This window comes from Myotis brandtii, unplaced genomic scaffold, assembly GCF_000412655.1.
Source record: "Myotis brandtii unplaced genomic scaffold, ASM41265v1 scaffold240, whole genome shotgun sequence".
Taxonomy (NCBI): domain Eukaryota; kingdom Metazoa; phylum Chordata; class Mammalia; order Chiroptera; family Vespertilionidae; genus Myotis; species Myotis brandtii.
This window is the reverse complement of record NW_005359064.1, coordinates 1,062,909-1,073,730: the sequence shown is the minus strand read 5'-3', so window position 1 is coordinate 1,073,730 and position 10,822 is coordinate 1,062,909. Positions and strand designations below refer to the sequence as shown.

At 48.0% G+C, this 10,822-nt stretch overlaps 1 protein-coding gene across 1 annotated transcript in view; it reads right to left on the bottom strand.

The window, feature by feature from the left end:
* Positions 1 to 965: 965 nt before the first annotated feature.
* Positions 966 to 10,822, bottom strand: part of PTPRM (protein tyrosine phosphatase, receptor type, M) — a 465,580-nt gene continuing 455,723 nt past the window's right edge. The window contains exons 30-31 of the mRNA XM_014540254.1: positions 8,933 to 9,068; positions 966 to 1,813 (exon numbers count right to left, since the gene is read on the bottom strand). Of these exons, the coding sequence (XP_014395740.1) occupies positions 1,760 to 1,813; positions 8,933 to 9,068 (190 nt within the window). The 3' untranslated portion in view covers positions 966 to 1,759. The remainder of the gene's footprint in view (positions 1,814 to 8,932; positions 9,069 to 10,822) is intronic.

Genomic DNA, 10,822 nt, shown 5'->3' with positions numbered 1-10,822 from the left:
TCTGCAAACATTTATCAGGTACCCCCTTGGTGTTACCTTAATTACTTCATGTTCAGTTTCCTGAAAATGATTTTTTAAAAATATACATTTTCCTCAGTTTTTTTTAGTTGTTTCAGGTAGGAGGATAAATATGGTCTTTGTTAGTTCATGTCTGGGACTAGAAGTCACTCAGAGAATGAACTGGACATTTTCCTAAATTCCAAGAGCAAGGATGGCAGGAATAAAGCAGAGAAAGCTGGCAGCTGATGAGATTGACGTTCCCACCTGTAAGACGGCTCCGTAACTGAACCTGGATCACACTGCTGGGAGGTTGCTGCCCCTTGGGAAAGCGCCCTGCACAGTTTCTGGCACAGAACCGGTGTTTGATAAGGTTGTCCCATCAGCTACTGGTCATCATTTAACATAGCCGGGAACTCACTTATTCATGTCGGAAGTCCACTGCAGTGTCTCCCTCCATCAGAGGTCCGGCCAGGCCCTTGAGTGGAGCAGAGCAGAGCAGAGCAGGCTGCCCCTCGGTGATTTCCCTTCCCGGGAACTGTTTAGCTTAGTGCTCTGCTTAAAGGCACTCTGATCCCATAACCCTTTAAAAAGTGTTCTCTCAGCAAGTTTCAGGTTTGAATGAGGCTTGGCGAGGTCAGATACTACCCCAGTGAACAGGTGAAAGAGAGGAGGAGGGGAGGTGGCTCCAGCTCAGAAAGCCTCCGCCTGGAGCCTGGCCCAGCGCCCCCTGTAACTGCCTGCCCACCAGGTGAGAGTTCATGGCCTGCGCAGACTCTGGGGTTGTGTTTCCTCAGGGGAGGCTCCCAGGATGGGCCTAGGTTTCTCCCTGCCAACAGTTCTGTCCCAAAAATTTCAACTCAACCTGCTCCAGGCAACAGTTTCCACGTACAATCTCTCCGCCAGTGACCTGGAGTGACCGGAGCTGCTTCCACCGCCTGGGCGCTGGACACTAGCAATACACCACGACTGGTCACTGGTCTTTATTTATTGAGTTGAGAATTCACACAAGGTAACATCATACAGTAAGCCATTTCCTGGGCTTAATAAAAATGATTGTCACTCACTGTGCTTCACAAAAATTTCTTTTAATGAATAAATAATTTGATGAAATCAAAAGTATTTACAATATAAACAAGTGGAAAAGCTTTCGATCTGTGAATCTGATCGCTGAGCTTTGCATTTTGAGCTGAATTCCTCCCAAGCTTTTCCCTTAGAAACAATATAAATCTGATAGAAACAACAACTCATACAACATATCTTTGTTCATTATATGTTTATCTGTTAGTCTTGGAAAGCTACATAAGCTTATATTGTGCAACATGTTAAAATACAAATATTAACTAAAATAATATATTATCATAATGCCAGGTAGCATTCTCCACAGAACAAAAATGTACACTCAGCTGTAACAATAACAAAGGTTCACGGGTCACAAAATAATACCCCAAAAGGTACAAATTCCTTCATAAGAATATAATTGTGCTCTTCCATGTACCAGCTGTCCATGCTGCGCTAACAGGCGGACGCCTAGGAGTACAGTCTCGACGACTGTAGGCCGTGTGTGCTTCCTGTCAGGCAGCAGCATCACTGGGAACTGGGCAGTGCAAGCAGTTTTATACATACTTCCTCGGGCTCTTAAAAAGAGCCAGTGCTGCAAAGCAAAATAAGCACATTGAGAGCCCTGATCTCATCTTCACAAATGCCTTGGACGCTCTCGGCTCTGTGGGATGAAAGGCCGGCTTGCAGAGCTGTGATGCCATCAGCCGGAATTCAAGTACTCCAGGGCCACCTCGTAGCAGAACTTGTACTGGTCCTGGAAGACGGAAGGGAAAAATGTCAGCTCTGCAGCACCCGAATGCTGTTTCTAGTTAAGCAATTATGCCAGATGAGGGGTTTCATTGGAAGATGCCAAACCGAGAAGGATTTGAATCAGAAATAAATGAGAAGGTCGTGGTTCTGAACCACAAATGTATCCACTGTTGGTAGATGTTCCCACGAGGCCCGATGAAAGGTATTTTGATATCCACACTCACTAGAATTCCTGGGAAGTTCTAGACAACTGGAACACACACACACACACACACACACACACACACACACGTTTGTCCATACATGTATGTTTACCTGTACATCAACATGCTGAGCACAAAGCATGGGAAGACCATGAGGTAGAAGGGAAGATAATGAGTGCTGGGGCAATGCCTCCTGACTTGCTCACAGAAGGCCCCCAGTTAATAAACGTGGCTTCACTCCTGGCCCAGCTTTCCCTTTGCTGTTCGGTCAGCTGGATTTCCTCCCTTTTATGAGGAGTTGTTAAGTACCTCTTACGTACCAAGCACCTTGACCTGGGCTCTGACTTTGAGAAGTCCACGGTCCAATGAGGATGATGAGACAAGTGAACCATGACAACCCCTGAGGCAGAGCTGAGCAGGGTCCTCCAATGTGGAAGACAGGGTGGAACTTCTTAGGGAAGATCTGGCAAGAGGCAGTAGGTAATAGGAGGGAGAGAGTGACAGTGTAGAGCTGGGGTAGGTGTCAATGTGCCTTGGTTTGCCCAAGACCGAGCTGGTTTTTGCCTGGTGTCCTGGCATAAGCACTGTAGCGTTCTCTTTTACGCTCAAAAGCGTCCCGGTGTGAGTGATTATATGGTCATCCTAACTGGCAGTAAGACAGGCATTCCAGGTAGAGGCAACAGGATAAAGAAAGGCACTGGGAGGAAATGTCTGATACGCTCTGGGAACCACATACCAGCTCTCAGTCAGGCAGTGACTTCATTTTTTTGAGCACAGCTTTCTCAGATCATGGACCTGAGGTCCTGGTCCACGCACGTGGGGTCTCAGGTGGCAGGGAGGGCATTCGGCTCCTGTGTGAGTGCACTGTGCTGATGGATGCTTGCCTGGGTGTGGCCTCTGAACTGAGCAGAGGGACCCAGGGGTTGAGGATGCAGCAGCCCAGTGTCGGGGGCAGAGGGGCTCAGCAATTGTAAGGCTCTCTTTCCAGCTCAGTAAGAGGCAAACTTTTGTGAGTTGTGAGAGTCAGCGCCACCGACTCATGGCTCAACACAATGGTCACAAACGAGGAGATGGGTCTTTCATTTGTGAGTTTGCCAAATTCATTAAAAATAAATTTCTACCGTTTTTTTTTGGGGGGGGTATGTATCTCCTGATTAGTCACTGCAAATTCCCTTTCTTCACCTATTATTTGTTCTCTAAAGGCCCCACTAGTCCAATCTGCTTATTGGAAGACAAGGGCCAGCATACCAGTCTTTGGTGCAGAACCTGACATACAGATGGGGGAGTCACATGTTGGTCTTCTATGTAAATGATGACAAAGGGTTTAGCTGCACTTGATACAACTGAACAAACATTAAAGACCAGAGATCGGGGATTTCAAGGGACAGCCCCAGTCCTCAGAGAGCTTACAATCTAGAGATCATTTCCATACACTGACGGTGCCACAAGATCACACACCAATAGCAGCAACACCTACCAGGATGGCTCAACTAAAAAGAGACAAACGGGAACAAGCATTGGGGAGGACGTGGGGAAACTGGAGCCCTCACACTTTGCTGGTGGGCAGGTAAACGGGCACAGCCACTTTGGAAAACAGTCTGGCAGCTCCTCGAAAGGTCATAGAATCACTCTATAGTCCCAAGGTATATACCCAAAGGAACTGAAAATAGTGTTTACACAAATACTTTGTGACTACATTTCAGGATTTGATACTTTTATTTTCAGAATATTTAAAAGCAATCACTTGAATTTCAAAATTCTGATGTTGGCAGATCACTGAGCTGACCTATTGGCTATAAAGTGCTCTAATAATTTCTCCCTTTTTTTTTTTGGTGTGTGTGTGTATGTGTGTGTATCACAGTGACCCCCGCCCCCCTCCCCCCTGCAATCATCCCAATGAAATTCTAAGAGATCCAGTTCCTTATTGGATAAAACATGATTTTGTACACACGTAACTGTGCAACTAACGTCAGTGCCTATTATGAACCCATTCCTTTTAACACGAAAATGTTAAAATTTCTTTCATTTTAGTGGAAAATGTGGCTGCTGGCCTCCGGCCACACACTGGGAGGAAAAGGGACTTCGGGTCCTGTTGCCAAGGGGCTGCTGTGTAGGTCACGGAGGGTGCTCTGTAGGCATGACTATAGTTTTCAAAATGAATTCTCTCTCATCTTATCCCTCCTAACCAAGCTGTTAATCCCCACAGATTCTGTGACAATGGTTTCTGAATCATAAAAATAAGAGGAATGAGGACAATCATCATACATTGTTGCGCCCCCTCCCCCAAGCACCTCGGGAAATGCCTGAAATCTTCGTCCGCTGGAAACTGATTACATTTGATCACCAGGTACAGGCCTGTCTTCTAAGGTCTCTCTCAACTCACTTGCTTTTGCACAGTAATTAAACCACAGGAGTTATCCCTGTGCTTCAGGGGGAAAATGTTTATGCCTTGGTCCCCAGCTCTCCTGACTGAGGCGGCCTTGGCTGGCTTCCGGCATGAAGAAGGGATGTGAGTGGGGGTCCATCCTTGTGCAGGACGGTGCCAGGGAGACCCGCTATTCCTCTCCAAGACCTCGATGCCACTTTCACTCCAGATCACATCTCTTGTTCCCAGGAAGAAAGGGAAATCTGAAGCGGCACCTAAAAGTCAGGTTCTGTTTCAAAAGTCCCCACTCACTCTGAGGGCTCTGGGGCCGCCCTGCAGGGCCCGGGCTGTGCCTTTGTCACTCAGGCAGCCTGTGTCTGAGGAACTGGGGGCCCTACGGGCAGCCTAGCACTTCAAACACCCCACGCGCCTGCCTGCCTGGGGAGGTTCAAAGAGAGGAGTCCACTGGCTCATCTGCGGCAAAGCTTCCCTCCCTGGTGCTCCTGCTTTTTGAAACCGAGACCAGTTTCATAGTTTCAGTTGATCCTGTGCTGACAGACCCTTCAGTGCAGAAAGAATCCCGACCGATGCCTCTGCCAGGAGGTGACGTGGTCCCCAGGTCGGGTTCATTGTTCCCCCGATCAATGGGGCAACCAGCCACCGTGCCAAGGAGACCCCTCGATAAGACAGCTGCGTGCCTGACAATGAACGGAAAGGGTCGCTACTCTCATCTACATATTTAAAAAGCATGAGAACTTTCTTCCCACAGAGCCCCATGCAGTCTGTGTGGGTTCCCTAGTCAGCCCTGTGGGCATGTAGCCACAGCCTTCCCCAGGTTCCAGAGGGCAGCGGGGCAGCCAGGATGGACGTGGGGCTGGGTGCAGAGCAGAAATGTCCAGTCACTCAGCAAATACTTATCAGGCGCCCCCTTGGAGCCAGGAGCCCTGCCTCAAGGAGATCAGAGTCTTGGGCAGAGAGGGGGCACAGGCATGCACAGAGATTCCCCCAAATGCGTCCTTAAGGTGCGGGAAAACCAACCATATGGGGACTTGCGAGGACTTACGGAGAGGCTGCTGTCCAGGGCTGTGAGCTCCGGGCCGTGTGGCAATGGCAGGGCAGGCCTGAGAGAGGTGGCATGCCACTCAGACTGCCAGCCACAGCTGGTGGGGGCACAGCTCAGGGGCCTGAATGCACATCTCTGATTCCCCACCTGAGTCCTATACCCTCCACTCCAACACACACACACACACACACACACAATGTTAACTATGTGTCAGTTACCTTGATCTTGGTAACTTTGGCCAAAGTTCCCACCACATCCCAGGCGATAATATGTATCTCTAGGCAAGATCTGTCCCTGGAGGCTGTTTTTTGCTAAAACAGAGCCCTAGAAACTTCAAAAGCCAAGTGAGGAGGACAAAGGTGAGAGGGGAGCTACTCGTTGAAGTGCTGGTTTTCCCACAACTATCAGGGCTTCAAAGGAGCTCAGTCTTCAGGCTGTGGGTCGCACCTGCCCCTGGGACCCAGGCCCTGGGTTAGGACTGGAGGCTGGTGAAGGGACAGATAACTTAGAGGCTGGGCTGAAGAGGGGGTGAGGGAAAAGCACCCGGCTCCTGTTGGGTAAAACACACACCGAACTTTGTGTTATAAATTATTTTGCTTCCTTGCCATCACTTGGCTTTTCTCCAGAGCCCCAAAACTAAAAATTTGAAGAAATAAATCTTTCAGGGCTTCCTAGATCTCTCTTCAAAGTGCCATGCTTCAAAGCAGATGGATGGATTTTCGAGCTTAGAAGCAATTTGGAAAAATCAGAGCCTCAAAGGGAGGTAGAGATGGACTCCCCTCTGCACACTCATCCCACGCAAGCAGGGAGGGGGTGGCGGTTCTGAATGGAGGGGACCACTGTGAGTTTTAGCCTCTGCATGTGATACATGAGCAGGTCTAGCGGGGCCCCGGCCAAGGCTCTCCTGACCCCATCCACCTGGACCCCATCCACCTGGCTCCCCGGGCCAGCACAAGTGCACGCCAAAGCTTTTTGGCACACACACCACCATCTATGAAGATGCAGTTAAGAAGACTCCGCACTCCGTACTTTTCAACTGCGGCACAACATCTAGTGCTTAGGAGCAACTCGGGTCTCAGATGGCCTTTTATGCCCCAAAGAATTGTACCAGATTTTATCACCCTGACCTGAATTAATCCCCTTAGCCAATATATACACAGGTACAAGGACCAAACTAACAGAAATTGTACTTAAAGGCAAAAACAAACAAATGACAAGAGCCCTTATTTAACTCAGGAAGCTTCAAGCCCACTGCAAAGAGCACTGTGACATTTTTTTGCCGGTCACCAAATATTACTTTGCGAACATTCACTGTGACAAACTTATCAGACATTTTTTCTCAGGAAATTGCAAAACTTTCCTATGTTTCTCAGCCCTTGACTGTATCCTAAAGCTGGTCCTGACCCTCTGAGTTCTCGGCACGCAAGGGTCCTGTTTTCTCTAGTCTAACTTCACATAATGACAGAAACCGCTAAGTAGTGCGTTGGGGTCAGTAGCTCCCTTCTGGTCCAACCACCCAGGTCTCCATTCATTTCGTGGAGAAGCACCACTGATTTGGGAAAAGCCACGTTGTTTCTGCCCATAAAAATGTGTGAGTGATGGAAGCTGCGGCCAGAGCTCTTAGAGGAAAGGCCTGGGAGTGTCTACCCCAATGCTCTGCTTACTGCAGGCTGCACAGAGAGGGAAAGGACTTTTTTTTCTTAAAGCAAGATCAGCTTTGCCCAGGTACCAACCAAAGTTTGGAAGCTACACATCTGTCCGTGAATCAGGGAGGTAAATATAAAATGAAGGCACAGAAAATTTTAATTTATGCATTTGTTTTCGGCCTCTGTCAGTCTTCTTATCTGGCTTAAATCCAGGCCACTCCCGACTGCCCACCTGCCCTTTTATCACCTGCTTCCCAGGAGACTGAGAATTCTGTGGTGGGAGGACCCTGCTGTTCCCTCTGATTCTCCTGACCATGGGCAAACTCCTCAGCCTCTCGGCCCCTCCCCAGGAGATCTGCGACCTGTGAAAGGCACTTGGAGTGTCATATACTCGCTTCTAGCCGCCACCTCCTGCTTCTCACCCAACACTTCCACATAACTACCTCAGACAGGCTGCTGGCTGCCCCATGCCCTGTGGACACCTACACCATCAAGAACCACCTCTCTCCCTTCGCAGTTTCCAAACACTTTCACATACAGCATCACATGGGATCCTGTCAATAAGCCAATACCATCCTTTGTTTACTCAACGCAGACCCAAGAGAGTAAAGTGCCTTCCTGGCCCAAGGAGACTTACATCGACAAGTGAGTCACTCTACTGTTTCTCTTCAGAGCATAAAAATCGACAAGTTGTCTGAGGTTACAACTTGAATTAGTAGCAGAGCTGAGACTAGAATTTGGGTTTTCATGGGCTCCCCCCAGGGCAGGAATGAGAGGGGAGCAGGGGGGGTGGGGTGGGAGGACACAGTCCTTTTCCCACAGAAGCCAATGCGATGCCTTTGATGGCGGTGTGGGCCTGCACCTGGCCGAACAGGTGGCCTTGTACCAAATCCCCTGTCCAGCACCATGCTTCTTGGAAACAGAACAGCTCATCAAACAAGGGACACACATCTGGGGGGAGCAGATGCTCTGCAGAGTGACTTGGACTCGTCCTAGTGTTCAGTGTCACAGGTCACTGTCATTACCCAGCCTCGTAATTACTGCTGTAATGACTGGGGACCGCGGCTACTTCCTCAACCTTATTGTAAATCTCAACTCTCTCTTCAGTCTCTTTATATTTAAAATGTTAACCCCACCGCCGCAGCGCTGTGGCTGTCTCTTCCTCCCTCTCCCCAGGCGGTTCTCCCCACCTCGGGATTAGTCCTACTTTTCCTCCAGATCCTGCTTGTGCCCACAGAGGAGTACAAAGACCTAACCTGAAAGCTCCCTCCTGTAAGCTGTTGGGCTATTCTTGAGTCACAGTGGTTGGCATTTCAACAGCTCCACACACAAAAAAGAGATTTCATGAAACACTACGAAAATAATTGCACGGAGTCCTTTGTTTCTCAACTCCTCTAATCCTTTCCGCAGCGATGGCCACCATAATTAAGTGCAATATTCTGGTGTCAAACTAAATTCACAGCTTTGATAAATATTAGGCGATTAAGCTATTTATAAGATATGCAATTTGAAAATCTGGCATTTCACGTGCTATGATTATTTCTTCTCCTGAAGACTAAGTGCTTAGCCACACGGAAGGCTCTGCCAGGAACGGGAATTAATAAGGATGTTCACTTGTGAGTTTCAACTATTTTCACATCTCAGACGCGTTGAGAGGAAGTCTCCTTGTGGCAAAGCAAAGTGAGGCAGAGGGAGCAAACCCCTGCAAATGGAGTGATTACATGATGTTTTTGAAAACGAGCCTATTCCGTTGTGATCAGTTTCCCCGCAGACCTGAGCTGGGGAGTCTCCCCCAACCCCTCGCTAACCCGCCCGCGGCAGCGCCCCCTGCGGGGCGGAGGCCTACCAGCAGGTCCACCATGTTGGGCTTGTTGTTCCGCAGCGTCTTCACCGCGTGGAACACGTCCACGGTCCGCTGGTGCCGCAGCATCTCGCACACGATGCTGATGGCGCAGAAGGTTCCGCTGCGGCCGCCCCCGTTCCTGCGAGGACAGAAGGCAGAGAGTTGGACCATGTCTGTCCTTACATCGCGCCCCTAAGCCCGGAGAACGGGTGGTGGTGAAGCCTCAGGGCTGGGACCCGCCACCTGGGCCAGCCTTCTAATGAGCGGACACAGCTCGTGCGCTGTGCTGGGGGCCATGAACTGGGGCACGCTGTTCTCCCGTCACCCCGGCCCTAGATTACATAATTTAATATAGCACCTCATCAATTTTTATAGGGAGGGCCCATCTCGGAAATTTTTCAATGAGCACCTCGGTATCTCAGTTAAAACTGGTGACAGGTGTGGGTTCTGCTCAAAGATGGACTTGGCCTTATAAATATCCATTAGTATTTCATTATTTACCTCTAAAACATAAGAGCTCTTTTTAAATAAAGCTTTTAATTTTGAACTAAGTTAGACCTACAAAATTGTTGCAAAAATAGCACCGAGAGTCCCACCTTCCCTTGCTGTGGACATCTTACATAACCACTACACATCATCGAGCCAGGAGGTTAACGCGGTGGCAAAGCTATTGCTACACAGCAGACCCTAGTCATGGCACCAGCTTTTTGATGCATGTCCTTTTCCTGGTCCAGGATCCATTCCAGGATCCCACCTTGCATTTCATTGTCATGTCTCCTTACTCTCCTCCAACCTGTGACGGCTCCTCCTTGCCTTCCTTGACCTTGACACGTTTGAAGAGGGCTGGTCAGTGAGTTTTTTGGAATACAAAACAGAGAATGTAGATGTGGAAAGTAGCCATGATCCCTATCCGTAATTGGAGAAGTCATTACGAAATACAATTGTAGACTGACATTCGTTTGGGTTTGTCTGATGTTTTTTTATGATTGGAAATGGGTTATACAGTTTGGCAGGAAAAACCACAGAAGGGCTGTTGCATCCTTCAAGGGATTCCTGTTGAACTCACTGCTGGTGATGATAAACCTCATCCCTTATTAAGATGGTAGGTGTTGGGCAGATTTATTTTCACTGTGTAGGTGTTACCGTTCTCTTTGTAGTTAATAAACATCTTGGGAAAGATACTTTGGGATTACGCAAATATCTTGTTTCTCCTCAAAGTTTCACCTACTGACTTTCACGTACATTGGCGGATCACGTTGGTGGATCCTGTCTGCAACAATGATTACTGTGGTGCTTGCCTAATTGATTTTCTACCTCCTTCTCTCTTCAACATTCTACTCAGAGAGAGGTGCCTCTTCTCCCCCGTTTAAAATTGTTATTTAGCTTATTCATTTTTATTATTTGTCAGTTTAGACTTATTAATTATATTTTATGAGCTAAACTCCAGTAGTATAGGTATTTTGTTGCTGAAATTGTTCCAGCTCAGGCCATTAGCCGCTCCATCAGATTGCTTCAGCGTTCATTTGACAGCTTCTGTCCTTTTTATGAGTATGTCCTTACTTTCTGCAACCACAGACATTCCAGACTCATTCTCTATGGTCCCTATACCAGCTCTAGAATCAACCAATGTAGGGATCTTTTAAAAAATAAACACAGTATCATTATCACAGCTAACATTAATACACATTACTGTTTTAATGTAATCAAGTTTCTAGTCACTGTTTAAATTTCTCAGGTTGTTTCTGATATTTTCTTATAGTTGTCTATTTCAAATCTACAACCAAGCAAAGTCCATGCATTGCATTTGGTTGAAATGTCTTGTAAGTTTATTTTAATCTATAGGCTTCCCTTCCCTTCCCTTCCCTTCCCTTCCCTTCCCTTCCCTTCCCTTCC